Source organism: Balearica regulorum, chromosome 6, assembly GCF_011004875.1.
Source record: "Balearica regulorum gibbericeps isolate bBalReg1 chromosome 6, bBalReg1.pri, whole genome shotgun sequence".
In the NCBI taxonomy this organism is placed as follows: domain Eukaryota; kingdom Metazoa; phylum Chordata; class Aves; order Gruiformes; family Gruidae; genus Balearica; species Balearica regulorum.
The window spans coordinates 30,073,512-30,095,835 of NC_046189.1; the positions used below are offsets into that span (position 1 = coordinate 30,073,512).

The window sequence follows — 22,324 nt, forward strand, 5'->3', positions numbered from 1 at the left end:
ATTGCCCTGTTTAAACTAGAATATGTATAATTGTGGGTGAGAGTTTGTCTTCCGAATAAGGTTTGTACAGTGTAAATCTTGACAATATACGTATGACCATAATAAATACAATAAGCAATACGGCTGCCATCAGCCACAGGTAAGGTGGTACTTAGAGACCCAAGCCAAGAATGTCATGCCAGGTAAGCGGATAAATGCTTTTTATTTTAATAGTTCTTCCAACATCCATATGCTTTTCTTTAATTCAAAATGTTTCAGTTTTCCTCCCTTAGCTAGGAAAGGTGATACTCATCATCTTGACTGCTGTCTCATTCTGTCTAATTACAAGCTAATGAAGCTGCTCATAAGTTAAGAGGTATTCAACTGCTATCACAAAGGGAAAGAAGATTCCTGAAAGAAGTAACACTTGGAATTGTTTTCTGCTCCAAATACATCATTTTTATGCAGGCAGTTCTGATACACATCCTGCTCAGTCCCAAGCACACAGCTACCACAATTTCAAGTGTTGATACACTTCTCTCTGTAAGCAGAAAAACAATGGGGCAGTAACAGCAATAATAAACAGAGCACACTTACTGTTAGTGAGGAATCCTACATTTATTAAACCAATCCCAGTACGATAAAGTTAACTGAGGATTGATGTACACTCTGACCTGACCACATCCAACACCAGTCTGTACATCGAAAGTAAATACCAACTTCTACCTGAGAGAATAAGCAATAGCCCTGGCGACATGCAGAATCTGCTCTCAAGGACTGGCCTGGTAAGTCAGACAAAATCTTCCTGCAGATGACTATGCTGAAATCATGCAACTCACAACTGATTCAAGTTACTTTTCTGAGGGATATTATAACTTTCAGTCCTGGAATCAGATGGCTCCAATTTGGCTGTGGGGAAGCTTAAGAACAAGAGCCTTAAAGACTTGAAAACGAACGACAAATAAAAAGGATTCAATATTTACGAGCCCATTTGCTTCAAAACATAGTTTTTAAAACTAAAAGGTTGACAATATTAATGTCATCATGTTAACACGCCAAAGCATGCGCTCCCCAATAGCGTATCAACATTAACACAACTAAGAACAATGTCAAGTGCTTTTCAGAAACTTCTGTTCATGAAACTAACACATCTGGAAATGGGAATTTAAGAGTTAGTGAAACTGTCATTCATTCAGGCAGTTTTCAGCAATATGAAAGTTTCCATTAGCTTTAAGCAGATTTAGAAAAGAGGCAGTACAAAGGTTTCACATTCCTACAAGCTTTGTAAAATTAAGAAGCAATAGCAGATGACAAAATAGCTTTGATACTGTGTGAAGGAACAACAGCTCAAACTGCCAAAAGAATTCACACAAGCACCAAAAGCTGAGATAAATCCATAAAAATAGCCAGGATTTGTTACTTCTGCTAATTACTTTAGTACAGTTCATACAGACACCTAAAGAATCACAAATGCATGTGCTAGGAGCTGCACAGACACAGCCTTCGCCCCATACCGACTTAAAAATAAAATCTAGACACAGACATGCACACAAGGCAAAAAAAGTGAGAAGAGAAAGATTCGTTTTCCTCAACGTCATCCTTGGAAATACAATATTCCCACAGTGCCCTTTCTAGCCAGCCACACAGCTTTCCCCCAGACCTCAACAGCATCAGGAAACCTACAACGCATACCTTGCAAAAACACACCCACCCCAAAAGCCCACGTTTACATATAGTTTCAATTTAAAGAGCAAAACCAGCCTTTCCCTACCCTGCACTCACCCCTCCCGTCACCCAGAGGCTCATCATTAGGTCTTGCAGGGCACCCGCCTGCCGTTCACAGCCAGGCTGTCCGTACAGAGACACCATTATCTCCGAACACAGCCTTCCACAAACACACCAACTATTTCAGAGTCTATTAAACGCTTCACAACAGGGTGTTATTTCTGAGTTTCACTGCCACAGCTTTGCCTGCTGACTGCACTTGCGGGTGCTGTTCCTTTTTTGTTCTGGACCCTTGAAAATATCCTTTACATTGCACTGGGTGGAAACACGCCAGCAGCAGCCCCAAGCGCAGACATCGCTCCCTCCTTACAGCGCTCTCATTAGCATAAGCTTTGCAGATAAAAACGCAAAATGGGTCACATACCCTAAGCCCTAGAGATACTAATCAATGAAAAAGGCTATTTATACAGGATGGACCAGGGGGATCTTTTAGAGTCAGAAAAGATATTTTTCTAGAACTACAGGAATTAGTGGCCTTATTGCAGGACCGGTATGGCTGCAGGAGAGCTTTCCTTCATCCTCTGTGCTGCACAGTGCCAATGTTAAGGTTTCTCCTCAGCCTTAGTGAAGTTTAATTATTTAGGTAAATAAAGACATAAAAGAAAGCAAACTATTCTGCCTTTGTTCACAAGACAACAGAATACAATTCTGCAGAAGCACAGGAGGTCCTTCAGGCACCATCTCCGTACGCACATGTGGCAGGGCTGCAGCAGGTTGAAGAGCAAGCAAGAAACCTTTCCCCTCCTCGCCCTCACCTCCAGGTTTCAGCTGGCTCTTGGCACTTACTGGAAAAGTTAGAGCAACAGCCTGGACTCCCTGTGCTTGCAAGGAGCCTCTGCCTGCCAGCAGTTCGGGCAGTGGCATCATCCAACTACTGGTCATGCACGCTACACCCACTACCCCAGGCAACAGCTGGCTCTGCCTGGGTCTCTGGTCAACCTTGCACAGTACTTGTTCTAAAAATGATATAAATGTCATTAAAAAGCACAGACAGCCATTCAACAGCAGCAAGAAGTATTTGTTATTGTTTTAACATGTGAGTAAAGTGAAACAGAGGTGCTGAGGGACATTCTCAAGGGTGTGAAAGCTTTAGGGCATTGCTAAACATGTTTTTTTCTAAATCATTTTTTTTCCTCTCACTAAGGATGAGAAGTACCATCCCAAATATTTGCTTATTTATCTTCAAAACCAGTTTATGCATATTCAAAAAGGAGATTTGCAAGTGGCTCAGAGAAACTAGAAATCACATCACAAGGTATTAGAAAAAAAAATGCTTTAATTTAGTTCTTCCTGACAGGTTGCTTGAAGCTTAGTCATGTTTGAAATGGAGTTCTCTGTATTTCACGAGGTGGGTACTGAGCAATGCCACAGGAAAACAGCTTCCAAAGACGATGCTAAACCGAGCTCCCAGGGAGACACCTGCTGGCAATGGCTTGGGGTTTGTCAAAACCCATATGAAAAAGCAGATATCTGGGGAATCAATAGGTAAGGTTCTGTCTTACCTAGACCTTCTATACCCTACATAAATAAAGTAAATTAAGAGACACACCAGGAAGCTGAAGCCTTTAAATGGACAGATGCTTTTCACCTGCAAAGGACAGGAGCACTACATGCAGACTGATCAGGTGCCTCCAGCCGCACAGACCAGGTTCAGGTTTCCAGCTATTAGCACCATCTGTTGCCATGACATCATAGGAAAAGGCATCATCCCCAGCCTGCACTCCCAAACAGGCATTCCCTGCACAAATCCTTCTGCCTACTTGGGTAATTATCACAAGTATAGCTCACCTAGATACTGACTGCCCTAACACACATCATTGTCAACAAAGGGAAATTGCATTTTATATTGCTATCGCTTATTGCTTCCTGAAGGACTGCTGATTTTCTGTATGTGCAATGCACCGAGGTGTAAAGCATTCAACTCACACACAAAGCTGTATTAGGAATGAAAAAAAGATGAAAAAGAATCCTGACATTTTTAGGACAAAGCACCGTTACAAAAAGGCCAAAAGCATCTTACTGCCTCAAGTTATCCCGAGTGCATCACCGGGGGGGGGGGGGGGGGGGGGGGGCAGAAATGCTGCAGGAGATCCCACTTCCAGCCACCACAGAATATCCTCCCTGGTACAAAGTCTGCTACTGCACACAAGTCCTGCGGCAGAAAGCATTCTAGAAATACCTGAAAGGAGACGCAAATGCCAAACTGCAGCCTTGTTTCCTTTCGGGATAGGTCTCTGAGGATAGCTGGGTCGGTGAAGTTAAGCCAGTAAGATGTGTTGGAGGGACCTGGGGAAGCCGTAGCACCGGCCCTGTCCAAGACCATCGTTTAGGTGTATTTATAATCAGTAATGGGGGCAACATGTTGCCCAGCACTTTGCATTTGCCAGGGGATAACCCTCCTATGAGATGGTAGGGCATCCTAAACTTTCCAAGCAGCTCCCTCCAAGCCAAGAAACACGACATGTGCAGTTATTCCTGATCAATGAAGGAAAAAACAAGGCTGTCACCTTATGTCTCCTATAGAGCCACAGAAAACAGGAGCCAGGGCTTCTGTCCCGAGGTGTTCATCTGCCTGGTTAAAGGCTAATGCAACAACATCAGTACTACATCTGCAAAAAATGTATGGTGTTACACACATTACACATCAACGACTCCCACCCAGACTGTCTGGCCTGATGCATAATTAATACACTTTAATTAGATAACCATTTAAAATACTGTAAAATGCTCGGTGGGGCAATAACCACAAATAAGAATGTCTAAAACTGCAGGTGGTTGAGATAAAAGACTAATCATGAAAGGAAAACTAGGGAGCAATGAGTAGCAACTCCATAGCCTACATGCACCTTGAGAAACATCATCAGCTACTACAACAGGTATGATCAGCATTATGACCAGGAATTTCTACTACAAATAAATGCTTCATCTTTATAAAGATGCTTATTACTACAGACTGAAGGTACATATGCAAGCAAAGGGTACAGACAAATTTTATTTATTTAAAAATAATTCAGAGTTGGATTTTATGACCAAGGCTGTGCTCTGTATCTACAAATGGCTACCAAACAGTGGTTTGAGATGCTTCTGACAGAAAACATGGCTGGCAATGGCCTCAGAAGCTCCTGGGACAATTGGTATTAGGTTAAAGAGTTGGCTGTATGTTCTCCAGAGCATCCACTGCAACTGTTAGCAAGGCAAAGAGATGGGGAACCTGACTTGATGCAGGCTCTTGCTCTGGAGTATTTAGTAGTACTGACTGGCTGCATCAGCACTCTCCTGATACACTAAAAAGCAAAAGTTTCTGCCCACTCCTAACTAATAACTAGCACTTAAAGGAAGAGGAGGATTCTTGCCCCACCACCACCTCAATTCAATAACATGTGAGCCAGCAGAGCCTAGCTTTGGCAAGCTGCGTGCACACAGGATCTTACAAACCACACCTCAGCACAATTATGCCAGTGCCAAAGTTCACCGCCTGTGCCAGCTTTCGTAATGTCTACGTAAGCATGTTCAACTACAGTCAGAGCTTAGATCAGCATCCCGTCAGAGCTGGTGAGAAATATCTATTCCCTACCCACACCACACTCATTTTGGTAGATAATGGCAGAGAGAAGCAATGGTTTGCCAACAATCAAGCCCACTTTGTTTATTCTCTTTTGAGACACTGGGGATAAAACCCCAATAACTGAATAACTAGCATTTTACATTTCCCAGGATCATTGTAGAAAAAGCACTGAAACCATACTCAAGATATGTGACTTCAATGGTAACTTTGAAAATGTTCTTTTTTTTTTTTTTTTTTTTTAGAAGCAAAAGCAGAAACTAGTAGATTATGAAAACATTTTAGACTCTGGTTTGCAAAAAGCACCCAGCCTCAGAGCAGTAAGACATATTTTACTTTTAGTGAAAAAATGCTTGTTCAGTAACTTTTAGAATCGATTTTCAATAATGATTACTTCTAATAAGATTTTGCACAGATTTCTTTGTGTATGATCTAGATAGGATTAGTTCCATTTTTTTTTTGACAAAGTGGAAACAGAGGCAAAATACATATGAAAAGGCTAACTCCAGGTCACACAGAAAATTCAGAATCAGAATAAATGCCAGAAGATGTATCAGAGTATAGGATTTCCTTTAATCACCATCACACTAGGCTAAATTCTGCTTCCAGCTCTTTACATTGGGGATGGAGGTGAATGCAAGAAGGTGCAGAAATTGACCCAATTTTTTTTTTTTTTTAAGATACTAATATCTCAGATTTCCTTCTGTGCGATTGCCAAGAGGTTTTAGTACATTTAGTGGCCTGTTTGACAGACACTTCAGTACAGTATCCTGTTTCCATGTGGTTGGATAACAGAACCTAAGAGAATCAAATTCATATTTAATATGGCTTCAAGTATAAGCACAATCTGAAAGCAGAAGTGGAAAGCTCCAATTCCAGACACATCAGTTTCTTGGGCCTTCTCCATCCACCCTTCAAAGCTGCATTTTAAACAAACTATTGCCTCAAGGAAAAAAGTCACAGGGAAAAAGGCTCCAAAGCAAAAAAAAAAAGTATCACAGCTTATAAAATATTAACAGTCAACATGGTTTCTGTTTTCCCAAAGATTGTTTCCCACCCCCAACTCCTTTAAAACAAAAGATAGACCTAAGCTTCTTCAACCACATTCCTCCCCCATAAACAAACATCACTATTAGGTACAGCAAATAAAGCAGTCATATTTGGGGGGGAAGGAAATACAAAGGTGGATTCAAGACACTGCTGAAAATTTTGTTCCTTTTGTCATTAATTATTTTAGACTACTAAACATGATACTCATATTTCAGAGGCAATGTGAAACTCTGAGGAAGTGGGGGGGGACACTAATGTGCTACAAAGAAAAAAGCATCTTTCCTAAAGTGCTTACAATATAAATAAAGCTGTCAAAGCATAGTTAAAAATAATTACTGTTATTCAGACTTCATATATAGGAAAAATAGACACAAACATCCTCCTCCTTTTCTTTTAAAAGGGAAGTTAAAGAAACACAAGTACTTGTGTCCTAATCAGTCTAACATAATCCTGCCTAACTCATCCTTATTTGGCCTCCATCAATGGTGCTATTCACTTTCTCCCCATGGCTCAGCATCCTTTTTCAACCATCCTCAGGTCCTTGCACCTAGGTAAAACTTAAGCCTGTCACCCAGCCATCCAAAATTTCCTGCCATGACTGAAAGCTGGTCCCAAATGGGACTCCAATAATTGACTTTGATGCCACAGTTGATCATTTGAGTTCTTTAGTGACCATCCTGTTTTCCTCCCATATATTGTGTGCACAGTAGATGACTTCCACAGCTGTTACATCCATGAAAGAACGATGAAAGAAATCAGTTTCCCCACATAAAACTACTTACTACATCCAATAAAAAGATCAGTCAGGATCAATTAGGAAATCAGAATTGGAAAAATGACAAACCAGGAAAATCTTGATTCATCTGACCTGAGTTCTACCAGTTCCTCTACTGTATGTCCTATACCACTTAACTAACCCTGAGACCACCTTACCCACAAGAAGAGCTAAACAAAGGGACTAAGAGCAGGCTAATTTTGACCTTAGTCACTTGGTTTAAATCAAAGTACAGAACTTGGTAAGAGGTGGTGGAAGCTATGAATAAACATATCTACATGCAGGCAAAAGATCTCCTCTGGTTCAAGGGCAAAGGCTGTCAAGGAAAAACGAAGGATGAATTTGCCTCCGGATTCAGACTCACAATCAAATTATTGCTGCTTAACAAGTTATAAGACACCAGCTGAGCCACAGTAACAGCCCACGTGCTGCTCTTAAGCTACAGCGAACACAAGGTAGTAGCATTTAACTTAGCCCTTATTGAAAGAAAGTTAGGCCAAGCAGAATCATTCACATTTACCACAAAAAATACAAAGATTAATCGCAACCCAGTTAAATGTCTTACACTGGATATAACCATTACAGACTTCACAAAACAAATACTAACCTAAATGGAATTGGGAGACATTAAAATACAAAGAGGTTCCCGTGCAAAAGCTGGGAACACTGATCGCAGAGAAAGCCTGCCTTAGCCATTTTCACCACTGCTGGGAGGTAAAATAAACAAAAAACAAAAAACCACCAAACATCACTCATCTTTCCTTAGCAGTGATACCTTCTCACAGGTGATTCTGCCAACTTAGAGTAGCTGATATACAGCAAGATTCAGACAAGGTGGTTAGCACTGATGGTGTAAGTCCTACCATCCCTCCTCATTCAGAAAAGACACTGAAATCATTAAGTGAGGCAAGATCAAACATTGGCATTTATGAAATTAAACACCCCGGATCTGAACAGCCATAAGGAATTTCAAATCTATGCAGATGCAAAGAAAACCTTCATCTCAGTCTCACAGGTTAACTAACAACAACTGATTTCCATCTATATAGACTTCTGGTTTCACACAGGCACACTTGCACAACTTGAAAGGAGTCATCAAGTCAAAAAAGAAAACAACACTTCATAAATATAAGGAATCATTTTCTAAACAGCTTGAGATCTCTCCCCTCCCAAAGGCAAGTCTGGCTGGCACAGCCGTTTTGTACATCTGTGACCCTGAAAGATCACTGCACTGGTAATTCAAATGGACAAATTAGAGAGCAGCTTCTTCCCCCTTGCACTGATTTGTCTACCCTGTAGAGAGCTACTTCCCTTCAAATGTGACATTTACACTTTAGTCCTAAATTGCAAGCTGTAAAGTGTAGTCCATATAAACACTTGGCTCCTAGAAACAAGCTGTCCCCTTTTCAGCAGGCTACTTGTGCTGTCAGAAGTCACCAGGAGAACCACAGACTCCCTTACACCACTGTGTTTCTGCTTTGTTAACTACTGTGTCAATTTAGTAAAGAAAATCATAAATATACATGTTAAGATAAACACTTCCTACTTTCATTTCAGTTCTAGGATGTACAATTCACCCTAAAGCTTAAACTCATAAACCTTAAAAAACTTACATGGATTTTTTGTTTTTACTACTTGCCTGCAACAGAGACTACCCAACACAAGGAAATCTTTCTTTTCAAGTGCCAACTTGTTCCAACATCATCTACGCAGGCCCCACACCCTGGCAACTTTTCCTGCCAACTATAAGGACTCTAGCAGGAAATTAAGCTTATGAGGTTATTCTCTCCTTATGGCTGCCACCAGGCACCATCCATCCATATTCTAAATTTGCAGGCTAATTTGGAGTGGGATATTTTTTTGAGAAAGGGGGAAAACAGTAATCAAAGGCAAGACACTCAAATGATTTTTACTGCCAGCCCAACAGTTATTTTTGGTCTCGCTGTGGTCAAGCGATGCACACAACTAGGTAACCAGCACAGAGCTTAATATCATACTTCATGTACACAGCCCGAGTTAAAGTTTTTGGAGATGGAAATAGGCTCTGAAAGTAACAAGGAAAGGCAAAGATTAAGTTTCTACAACACACAGGGAAGCTGGGATAGGGAGAAGGGAAGACAGAAATCATTGCAAGACACTTATAAGGGGACTTCATGAGCTGTATGCTTTGTGAGCCATTCTGGGAACCGGTGCGTATGTATCTCCTTATTTGTCAGATCAAGTCATATCATGTTCAAAAAGGAAGAGACAGACATTCTTTTCAGTCCAGCAATTCAATTAAATACTTCCTAGTGACTGAAGTCATGATTCCTTACCCTCCTTATTATAAAGTCACTTCATACAGTTTGATGTTAAAAATAAAAAAATTACTAAACCAATATCATACCCAAGAGATAATTCAGATGTCTAATAATCCCACTAAGAATGCCTTCTTGGTTGGTATTTTGTAAGTTACTAGACACAGGTTCAAATCCTAGGATAACTATATAGGAAGAATCAAGAATGACCAATTTAAACCTTCCTCCTGTTCAGACACGTTATGGCATGTACTTTAATGCATTAAGACCTTCTGGACAGGCCTCCAAGATTTAGGCCCATCTGCTCTCTGGGACTTACAGGACTGAGACATCTTTGTATTGGGGGCCATGGGAGAACAGGCAGAGAAATCAAGATAAAGTGGATTCGTACTATTATAATATCACACTAGTTAGAAATAGAAGACAGCAAATAAGCAACCAACTGCAAAACCAAGTAGCACAACATTTGAGCATAAGTTCTAATCAGGAGTGAGAACAGAAACTAATAGATTGCTTTAACCCTAAACAAGCTTCTTTCAAAGTTGTTCAGCAAATAAGGCTGAAGTCTGAGACACTTCTGTCTTGGAAACTCTGTAACAGGTTCCCAGATTGAGATAATGGTCTTCAACTAATTCCTGGGCCTTTTTCAGTACAGTAGCACTGATGAAATCCAACCGATAAAATCTTTCCCAGAACCCAGGTTTACCATAAGCAATGACTGGAAGAGATTTGTTTTCCAGGTTTGCTATGAAGATAATCACCCCAAGGTAAGTATCTGCAGCCATTAGGCCACAGAGAAGACAGACAAGAGCTGGCGGAAGGAAAGCTCTTTCAAGCACCTTTGAAATCAGACAGGACAACGGTGCATCCTCAGGTTTGCATCATTTCTTATAGCCCCATTTTTACTAAGTCTTTATTTTTAGATGATTTTGTTGTCATCTTCCCCTCACTACACATTCTTATACAGCAGGAAAGGTATGACTCAGAGCAGAGGAGGTGCAGAAGAGAGTTGTCTCTGTTTCACAAGAGGCAAAATGGATGATTTACTTCAAAAGGGTGAGCTCATCCAGTGAACTCTCTGCAGGTCCTCACTCAAATACATGATGCTCTGTAATACACCTGTGTACTGTATGGCAAAAAAGCGCCTAATTTCAAGGTTATTAAAAGCTCTTTGTGTCTCATGCGCTGTAAGACATCCAGATGCACCTAGGATTTACACTCCAGAGCAGGAACAAAAGAGAATGACTGGTCAAAGAATTAAATATTTGATTTTCAACACATTTCATTTCAGATAGAGGAGCATACCCTGAGTCAGAGGTGCAAACATTACAAGGATGCACCAAGACTAAGATTGTTTGGGTCTGCTTTCTAGCATTAGTATTTAAAAGTTCATATGAAAGACTTTTTGAAATATGACTGCTCCTTTTACACATATCATAACTGAGTAGATGAGTTAGGGATAATTTAAAAAAAGTTGTTCAAAATGAACTATATTTTACAGAGTAAAATCTAACAAGGAAAGTAATGGTCTTTGTATATATCTTTCATTTCACAATAGCCTCTAACTTGAATGTGCAAAGCCATACACAAGTGTGTATATATTTGGTGGTTTGTATTTATTATTTGTACTACCTGGTGTAGCAACATCAAGAATCCACCTGACACCAAGACCTTCCTTCTACTAGCTGAACAAGACACTGAAGCCAATCTTCAAATTACAACAACCAGTTACAGACTTTGAGAATTTCATTTCTGAACCTTCAACATCCGAGCTTATTCGTCTGGATTTTCACAAATCAGAAGCAGGAGGAGTGACCGTGTCAGTGTTACGCTACATGTAACCAAGTGTTAATACTCGCTTTGACAGGCAGGATTACTATCTGTTGGCACATTAAAAAATGCTCACAAACTGTATGACTCAAACACTATCAGGTATGGAAGTGGTAATAGCACAGAGGAGGCGTGAAAGTGGAGGCAGATGAGAGTACCAAATTAGCAAGTTTTTATTCTTAGTCTAAGCAATGCCTGGAAACAGCTGCTATCTGAAGAATCAGTATGAAGAACTAACATTAAAAAAAATTAGCATGAAAGATAGTCTATAAAGATGTGAAGGAGAACAGAAAAGTGTATCAGTAGTAGCATATCAGAAGTGTCAGCAGACTGGGTTGCAGAAGAAAAAGTCACATAAATCTTTCCCCATCCAATTCAGTAATTTTTAGCGTGCTATGTAGGCTGCTGGTACCTTGCTGTTTAACCACAAACAACAGGGACTGCTCATGGGCACTGCTGTCTGTCAACAGCTGCTACTGAAAACCAAACACGGGGGCAAGCTAGCAGTTAGCAGCACACTCCCTCCAGAAGCAGCCAAAACTCAGAAGAAATAGGAATAAAATTTATGGGAAAATAATGACTTATCAAATCCCTAAATCCAAATTCTATGCTTAACGTGTAGATAATTCTTCAGCATTTCTGGAGAAGGCAAGAACCAGTTACAACTTGATGGGTCTGCTGGACCACTGTTCCTTTTGCAAGCACGAGCACTGAAGTCCAATATACTTGTAGGTACCCCAGAAGTAAGAGATTTCTGTCTAGGAATAATTATTCTTCATATGTGACCAACTGCTTTACTAGCTATCAGTCTATTCAGAGAGAAAAAGTTTTGGGGTCTCCCAAGAACATGACAGCAGGATCAGCCTGGTTCAACTGAGGCTCACAAGTCAATCATTTAGGTCACTTGAGCCACCTGAATTGCTCACCTCCCTTCGAGAGCACACACTTTATTTCCAAGTGGCAATAATTATTTATTTTTTCCAGACTGGAACTGAGTGGCTCAGTTATACAATGGCTATTTACTATTTGTACTGCTGTGGCAGCCTGAAGCGATCAGTGATCAGCAGCATCCTGGTTCACTGGACATTGTGCACAGCCCACCAATTCCCTAGATGCTGCCAAATACTGAATCCATGCTTTGGAGCCACAAGCCAGCCAGGGAAGCAAGCCTTGAACCATTAGCCTGCATGTTACCCAGCACCCAGGGGGCTTTCAGTCCAGCTAAGCTAACTCAATTGAGCTAAAAAGATGAAACTACACTCACACCACCCCTCTGGTGACGATCTTTTCTTGGCATTATTTAGTTTGAAGGAAAGGGTCTGTGAAGGGATGATGAAACCTTTGCGTCCTAGCACTATGGAGAGAGAAATCCGTAAGTCTCTTATGGAATTAAGGCATGTCCTACATTTGAAGTTCTCCATGCGTGTCCCATTCTCATTAGGCTCCACACCTAATGAGAATGGCTCCTTAACAATAAATGACTGAAAGGTCAACAAGCACCTTGCTAGAATGGAAAAATCCATAAGTGAATCCCACCACAAACTAAAAAAGAGGACAATACTGAGGAATTTCAACTTTCTAAATGAAAATTTTGAACTAAAAGCAATGACAACAAAGCAGCTTCAAGCCTGTTCAAGTCTTACTCCTGCAAGCACACCATCATGCTGGCAAACCATCTGGTTCTCTTTAGCAACCATCTGTGCTTGCCTTCACTTAAAGAAGAATTAGCAAACAGAGGAATTGGCACACATGAAGCACAGCGCGTGACAGACAACTATAGATTCACTTTCAGCTTTGCTCCAGAGATTGAAAGCAAGCAAGATCAAGTGTTTTAAGTGGAAAATGTGAATTTCAATGCCACCTTTACATACTGGCATTCATAAGAAGTCAATGCTCCAATTAGCATCATTTTGAGCTGCCTTCTTTCCAATACAAAGCTTCATGTGTCCCTACTATTGCACTCCCTCCACCTTACAACCTGGAGACTAAACTGATGAAGCCTTCACTGAAAAGCAGAACAGAGGAGAAGGACCAGAGAAATTCCATTCCCTCTTTGTTTTATAGTAGTTTTGCATTTAGTTTTGAAATATTAGAACCAGGATCCTACTAATTCCTGTTAGCATCTGGAAATCCCCTCCCGCTGACACAAAGAACCACTGATAATTACTGCTTGGAACATGGGTGGGTTTGTAGGGGTGGGAGGTGGTTCTTAGTCACCTAGATTACAGTTAAACCTGGCTCAGCTTCCTTTTGCAAACATTATGAGGGAAGAGGGGCTAAAACTTCACTTTGTCACAGAGAAAAAAATGCATTCAAACATCATGAATTAAAAGCAGCATTTAGTTTTTCTACACGGGGAACTGGAAGACAGAGCTCAGCCAGCAAAATAAAGCTTACCCTTACAAGTAAAGGTTTAGAAGACTTCTAAAAAGTGTATTTTGAAGAACAGCATGAAGATTAAATGGAACAAAATATAGTATACCCTACTAATTTGTAGCAAGCTGCTCATCAGCTAAAGAATTAGAATATGTTTACATTTAAATATAAAGCTTTAAGTTCTTAATGTTAAAATCAAAGAGTAACCTGCATTCTTCACTAAACATGCCCATCTGCAACTTGACACTCTCACTGATGACAGACCAATAAAACTAGAAAATAGTATTCTCATCAACTCTAGTATAACACGAAATCAGCAGAGGATGTACATTCAATGATACACACTGCCATTTATAGAGGTGCCTCTGTTGTAGCTTCCAGGCGTTTCATGCCGACATCAGGTTGTGCTGTCACCTGAGGCTACATTTTCTACTGCCTTCAGCACTTAGCACTCTTGATAAACTGAAGAGTTCAGTAACAGGCAAACACACTATCTCAAATGACACTGGCAACCTTTGTCTTTAACTTACTAACACACAGAGCTACAAAAGTAATGAGCAAAAAAAAGTGGATGAATTTAGAGATTTTAGGTAACTACTGCCTCCCATTGAAAGAAAAATAAAATCATAGAATAATTTAGATTGGAAGGGAACTCTGGAGGTCAAGTGATCCAACCTCCTTCCTAAAGCAGGGTTGACAAAGTTGTAGCAGGTTGCTCAGGGCCTCATCCAGTCAAGCTTTAAAAGTCTCCATGGATGGAGATGCTCTGGGCAACATGTTCCAGTGTTTCACTCACCATCTTCAAAGTGAAAAAAACTATAAATTCACAGAAAAAAATGAGCTGTTCCCTCAGTCCCTGTAGTACACAAACTACTGGAACTTGCATAAAACCAACTGAACATCTCTTGCTGGAAAGGTCTTATTTCCAATTCAGAGATTTTCTGGAATTAGTGATCTACGCATTATAGGTACAGAAAAGTCAAGATTCTAGCTCAAAAATTAAAAGGTGAGCTGTTCATCAGTCTTTTATTGGCATTTGGACTGCGTGTTGTTGTACAGAAATCACTTCCATGCCGTAAGGGAGCAGACCATCTGCTTTCAAAAATGGCTGGTAGGTCATTATTGGCCAAGGATGAAGGGACTACCAAACATTGCTCAGGTATATTCTCACCTCAAACTGGTAGCATACAGCATTTTCTAGGACATGTAAAGCATGCTGGTTTAGACGGATCCAGCCTCCCCGGGAGGAAGTTGCTGAAAAGGGTCGAACCATCTCCTCATGCACACACTGGAGGCCCAGAAGGGAACATCCCCCTGTAGCCAATGGAGCACCCTGCCTGGTTCATACAAAAGACATTGCTCCCCACGGCTCTCAAGCAACCACCTTTCCCCAGCAAGACTTTCAAACAAAATGCTACAGTTTTAATCCTATTTTTAATGCTGATTACCTAGATAAAATAAAAGCTTCACATTTATCTTAAACTACTCCACAGGACCTTGCACAGTCCACCTCTGTCACAAAACTCCCCAGTATCCCAGCATCCTACTGCATCTCCCACACTCTCAAGCAAGAGAGCACACAGAGCTGCTTATACTACACTGTTATAAACAAGAAGTTTGGATAAAAATAGGGACAGGACTGCTTCAGAGCCTGTGATAACAGATAAGCTTCATGGAGCAACATGGAGCACAATGTGCATACGGAAGACCCAGCCCAGACTCTGATCCTTGGAGAAAGCTCACTCTAATGAGACAAGATCCAGCACATTAAAAAAAAAAAAAAGACATCCGAGGAGAGCACTAGAGACAAGTATGAAGCTTCTTAAAGGGGAAGGGACAGAGAATAAATTTCAGTGAGCTGGTGCAAAAACATTTTGCCTGTGGAAGCCTGAGATCAGATCTTATTTAAGTCTCCAAGTGCAAAGGAGCATGATTGTCTCTCCACATCACAGAAGCTCCATGTGATTAGAAGTCTCTGCAGATTCAGTTCCTGCCCAGCGCAGAGCTCAAACAGCAGCAGCATAAATAGGAGCTGAAGTGCACTGGCAGGGCTGCAGCAGAGAAGCATGCCCAGTCCTGCCGCTCCAGGGCTGGCTCCAGGATTGCCCCTGCTCCCCTCTGCTTACAAGCAAGAGCTGGAGGGGTCAGAGGGAGAAATATAAATCATCAAGAACAAAGTTAGACCCATTCTTCGTAAAGCTGACCTAATAAGAAATGTCAGGTCTCATTATGAGCCAGAGCTCCACTAGACAGGAGTCCTACTACTCGGGAGAGATGTATGTGGAAGACACGCATTACTTCTTAAAGATGTACACATCTTTCCTCTACCCACACCACACCCAAAGGGAACACTCATTACATGGGGGTGGAGGCAGCACCAACACTATAAGAGCCAATGACAACTCCATGAAGAAAACACTAGGAGAAGCACTGCCAACACTGTTTCGTATATAAAACTTCTACTCCCCCCTTCCCTCTGAAACACTAGGAACTATCATGTCTAAAACACCCATACAAGGCTATTACAACATAGTCAAGCAGCAGTTTACAAATGGCCTTGTTTATTTCGCATTCAGATCATTAGAAAGAGTCCATTAACAAAGGGAGTAGATTTGGACTAAAAAGTGTAAATTTATCTTTCATACTTCTAGGAGAGTCCAAAACTCTCTATCAAACCAGTAGCCATGCTAGTCTCCAGTGAAGTCCAGATATGTTTCATATTCATTGGACGTCAACATCCGCATCTAATACCAGAAACTTCCATATTAAGCATCTAAAGGACTTTGACATGGTCCTCTGACCAGCTCTGAAGCAAGGTGGGCCAGGTCTGTCACAGGAAAAGGAGCAGATCTGGAAACGTAGTTGCTGTAGGTTTTTCCGTTCTTGAGAAAAGCAGTTCCGGTGACACTGTACAGTGAATGAAGGTATTTACCTCCATCTATAGTGTACTGTTTGTGCTAAAAGTCACCCGGCTTGACTCTGAAGGTCAACTACAAAGAAGCAGCCCTTCGCAGTTTTCCTCACGAAGATTTGGCTGCAGCAAGCTCCCTGCAGGCTACGTGTAGGGTGTAAGCCAAGCCAGGATTATTCAGGGCTGTCTGCAGTTTTGGGCTTCAGGGGAATAAACAAGAGATTCAAACTGCTTTGCACAATGCAACAAAAGGATTCCTTTGACAGGGCAGCAGGGCAGAATTAATTCCTTCAGCAAGCAGAAGAAACCCAGTCATTACACAGTATTTGCTGTATTAATGCTACAAAAATAGGACACTTTTACTTATTATAGCTCAGTTTTGTTCTATTTCACATCACTATATCTGAGCTACAAACAAATATTTCAGCCAAACATAATGAAGGGAGAAGCAACGTAATGCCAGACCAGGGCCAAGTACGGACAACGCATTAACTGTACTTCCCACTGGAGTAACAAATCCGCACTTGTCCATTCCTGCGTTTAGAAAAAAGGTCCTCTTCATCCCCCGACTCACATGGCTGGAACTGCAGTTCTTGTTCTACCACTGTATGTTAAAACTGGATACACCATCTGTATTAATACGTGTGTCTCAGACATGGGCTCTGTAGGCCAATGATTTGAATATGAGAAGTGACTAGATATGAGAAGACCTTCAAGCCTGCAAGCATTTGCTCTTCAACCAGGTGCTCTTCAGTCTAGACACTTGAATAAAATCTCACGGTTATGGAACCTGCAGCAACTGTGGTTATGCTATGCACACTGTTCTGGAAGGGCAGGATGCTCTTTGTCACTAGCAGGAGAAACATGCACATCTCATGTACTCTTATTGCCCCTAAACACCTATTGTGTAGTTCACCCATTACCTTAGGGTGACTGCTGTCCTCAGAAGCTGCTAATTACAGCAGCTAAACTCAGTTCACTTGTTACATGCTCAACCTGAAAACAAATCTCATCAAATAAGTAAGCAGCAGCAGCACAGGAATTCAAGTGCTCTACAAGAGGTATAAGAAATTTTATCTCCCCCCAAGCAGTCTTTGGACATGCTGAGGCTGCTGATTAAGGATAGCAATTTAATTCTAACTGGGACAGTGATTCTATATAAAAACGGCCCAGAGCATTCATTTAGAAGAAGTATCAGGAGACCACTCAAGAACCCAGGACCCAATCAACATACAAAAAAGGGGGAAGAGGAAGACCCCCACCTCTCCACCACTTTTCATGGAGATTGAGCTAATTTGTGAGCCTCAGGCAAAGTTTCCTACATCAAGAACAATTCTGTAATTTTTTCCATAGCAGCAGAAAGCATGTGATACCTTCACCTGTGCTCACTGAAGTACTTTACTGTGCTTCCCCAACAAGCACTGAAGATAGACTGTGTGAAATACATAAAAAACCCACGACCCAAATAAACTTAATGAATCTGCAGGATGTACAACTATGGGATTACTTTTTACTCGTATCAGGTTGCCCTTAGCATGCCAATCTTCCTTTAGGATATACGACTAATTTGTACTCCCATCCCTCAGAAAATTGTTGAGAATTAAAAGGCTGACTGAAAATCACCGCTACATTCACAATAATCGATATGTGTGTGTGCACACATGTGTATGAACCATCCTATCGATAAATTTGCCCCGGGAAGATACTGTGTATAATAAATGACAAAGCTAATAGATCAAAACCATGAAATTTAGAGTTAGTCCTTTCATGTGAAAACATCGCTGGAGTTAATATTGCTCCAACTTTGACCCCTAAACTCTTTTTGACAAAAAGATCTACAAAGCAGAGCCAGCTGGGAAAAGCAGCATGGAAGATACCAAGAAACTGGTCCAGCACTTTTAAAAAACAATGACCACTGCAGCTTTGAGGCTTTGTTTTACAGATGAAACCAACCTGACACAGAAAGAACTGAAAGAAATTGGGAGGAAAAGACCACAGCAGAGGAAACAGCAACACTACTAAGCATTACTGAAATGGGATTGCTTCTGTAGCTTTACCTGATGTTACTACAGTTTCCATGGGAAGGGTGTAGGATCCTTTCTAATTCATTCTAATTCTTGTTATGGACACTGGACTGCAGATTCATCCTCACGACGTGTTCCAAGTTTCATGGGTTCTCTAAGACAACCCTTGAGGTCCCCCAGATCCACACAGTACTTCTTCCCCTTTGGTAAAAGGGAACAGGCCCTGCAGAAAGCAGCTCATTCCAGACACGCAGGATATTCACGCATTTAACCTCCATCAGTGTTAATGGAATTGCACACGTTAATCTTCTGCTCATGAGGGGTCCACACTAAACAGCATCATCTCATCATTTAGCTGCGCACTCCTTTAGCCTACATTTACGCACATCTGTTGGAAATACCATGAAATGCACTGGTAGAATGCTTCTGCTTGGTTACACCAAAACTTTGCCGAAAGAGCAGTTCTGTGTTCGTGTAAAACCATCAGGGGTTAGGGAAGTGGTGATACAAACACAACCAAGGTAACTCTGGTCTACTGCTTCTTTGCAAGGGAATCCTAGGGTCAAGATACTTTGGATTCAATCCAGAAGACACAATAGCACTAACAACTTAAGACATTTATTCTTCTTCTGACATTTGCTACTACCACAGTTCAGACAACCAACAGCGACCTGGAGGTCAGACATTTCCCAACAGATAAGACCCGCTGGACTATGGCCCCAGGCTTTTCATTCCACCAGCTGATCTTTCAAAGCTGAGAAATTCCCAGCATGATGAAATCATCATGCTTCATTAACAACAACAAATATGTGCTTGTTTTCTTTATTAAAGAGTTAAGTACATTAATTATTCAACACAATTCCAAGTTTGGAAAAATAATATAGTATTCTCAACTCCTCTTTTGACCTGGACAGGAGGAGCCAGAGTAAAAAGGTGTCTCAGCTGTAGATGGTGACACTGTCCAGTGACAGATGATACAGCTGGGGATGAGGAGAATCAGCCTAGACAAGTTTTGGTGTTTTGTTCCTGGAACTGGGAGACATTTACTGATTGTTCACAAGTAACACCACACAAATGCATCCCCTGCCTGTTCTGAAAATACATGTAATTGTCTTGGAAGAGCACTGTGAAACCATAATATTCCAAAAGAATCCAGGCCCCTAAAATGAAGAACTGTCTGTAAAAATAGCACATACTGTCACACATAGTATCAATTCCACAGCATTCAATTTGCTCCATTACTAAGAGAGCTGCCAATTAACTCACACCTTGAAATAGTAAATGTCAATACAAAACCCAGGTCTATACAACTCAGAGACAGACTTCCTAAATTTAGTCTACTACATCGACAGTGTAAATAAGGATTTCAAAGGACAACAGGTACACTGAATGAAGAGAAGAGGGGGAAGAAAAAAGAAAATATGGAGCTTTTGCAAAGATGGCTAACAAATCATTTCCTCTGAAAGCTAAGACGAAAGACATAGGCTTCTGATGTACCAAAAATAAATGCAATACATGCTTCCATCCTGCAAATTAATTCACAGGTGAAAAGACACAGAGGTCCTCCGCTTTTCCTTTTCACCTAGTCCCCCCTCCAGCCTCTCCAACTTCCACAGACATCCTTTCTGTTACAGAAACACAGTTAAAACACAGAAATGCAGAAAAGCCAGCAATGTCCATTTGGCACATTCTTGGCACTGCGATTCAATGTTAATTCAAAAGTACTTATAACCAGTTTTAATAATCTTCCCAGCTCATGCTGCAAAAGGAAACAGTTAGGAAATGAAAGACTCTGTAATCACTCAAAACCATCACAGATCAAGAAGGGTGTCTGAAAATACCCGTAGCTCACCGCTCACAACCTGTTCTGTTCCCTTATATATACATTCTCTTCCTTCACCCCATCACACAGATAATTTATCATATTTTATAGAAGCTTAAACTGAGCTTGATGCCACCAGGCTACGGATGTTTACAGGCTAATTTTTTTTTACAGTTCCACTTTTACTGCAAGATTGCTTCGATCTCTTTACACCATTAAAAAAAATAAATTTAACAGGCAAATATTCAGACAGTAACAAATAAACCCGTCCATCCCTGTGGCACACTCATTAGCGCCTACCTTTCCCCGTAGTCATTATCCGCAGATGCTGGGGAAGAGCACTGTGCTCCGGCAGCAGCCCTACAGTACATGTCTCTCTGCAACTTCACCACCAGCAAACTCCCCACCCTCCTGAACCGCTTCTCGGTGTGACCTAGCAGAGATTGCCACCTCTCCTCCAAAATAAAAGCCTGCTCAGCATTCAGCTGAGCACCATGTGTCCTCCTATGCCTGCTTGCTCGCATCCCTTCCTTCTAAATTTAAGAGTTTAAAATCCAGAAGGCAGTAATATGTTTATTTGCAAAGTTGTGTCATAGACAGGGAGCAGAGCTCGTCCATTTATACCTTCCACAAGGATGTACTATCAATTAATAGTACTCATTCAAATATCACTCAGACATTACTGCTCTACTCTCTCAGCTCCCATGCATATATATTTCCTTGCTTTTTTTATGCCACAGGAATGTTGAGTCAATTAAATGAATTTCCTATTTCATTTTCTATTTCAACTTGAAAACAGGATTCATAGAGAACAAGCCATAATGGAAATTAAATTGCACAAGGAGGTACAAATGCAGAAAAGCACAAAGCAGCATTTGTTGGTTCAAAGCCTCTCTGTGTTATCACAGTCACCCCCCCTTCCAGTTTGTAATTCTGCTGCTTGGATGTGTGTTGACAAACAAACAATATCCCACCCACAGACGCATGGCAACACTTAGCAAATGTGGGTGATTTTTCCTCCTCCTAATAAATATCAAAATAGCATTTCAACAACTCTGCTTTATTACCAGCAAAACACAAAAATTCTAGAATAGTTCTAGTTTCCATCTAATTGCCTCCCATTTGTCAACTTCATCATAAACAGAATTCATTCAACAAATAGTATATTTACCTTAAGCAATATCGCAAATACAGAAGTAGTTCTACTCAAGATTAACATTGCTCCTTCTTCATAGGCTTTCAGTAACTGGAATTATCACATCTGCTGTTTTCGCATCATTTTAATTAACCTGCTTACTCTTAGAACACTAACTCACATAGGTAACTACTGAAATTTCATTCTCCCTTCACCTTACTCTGTGCAAGTATCTGTAGGGAAGAGATCTCAGCTCCAGATTTCTGGCTTTAAAATCTCCTCCTTTGACTTCCTTGCAGCTCAAGACCACTGCCACCTCCACTGTCCCTAAATCTTGCTCTCCTGAGCAAAGTCAAAATTCAGCATTGACAAGAAAGTTCAATCGCCTCCCAACCCACAGGTACCACACTGGCACACCACCGAATTATGCCTGCACATACCAACATAGAAGCATCTCCCAAAAATTGTGTGATGTAAAAAAAAAAAAGATTTACATCAAAGAATGTCATATTGTGATATCACAATGATAAAGAGTAAAAAAACACCAAAATGTTTTGGTTAAGAATAGCTTTGGTATAGGTCATCGTTTCCTGTCTCTCAGTAGATCACTTATTTCATTCTTAATCTGTCCTGAAATTTGATTATAAAGGCTTCTGGAGTCCAGGTCTGATTCAAAGTCAATTAAAATCCATGGAAAATCAGTACACTTTATGTTCAGGTCCTTCCAGACATAATTTCAAGAAATTCATGCTGCATGGGTTTCCTTAGTGTCTGTTTA

The 22,324-nt window shown here is 40.9% G+C and overlaps 1 protein-coding gene across 3 annotated transcripts in view; it reads right to left on the reverse strand.

Annotated features, from left to right (window-relative positions):
• Nucleotides 1-22,324, reverse strand: part of CLASP1 (cytoplasmic linker associated protein 1) — a 183,983-nt gene that overhangs the window by 101,174 nt on the left and 60,485 nt on the right. The window contains exon 1 of one of the 3 annotated variants that reach the window (XM_075757031.1): nt 20,712-20,800. The exons of the other annotated variants lie outside the window; for them this stretch is intronic. Coding sequence (XP_075613146.1) covers nt 20,712-20,727 — 16 coding nt within the window. The 5' untranslated portion in view covers nt 20,728-20,800. Of the gene's footprint in view, nt 1-20,711; nt 20,801-22,324 lie in introns of those variants that run through there. 3 annotated transcript variants of the gene reach the window in all.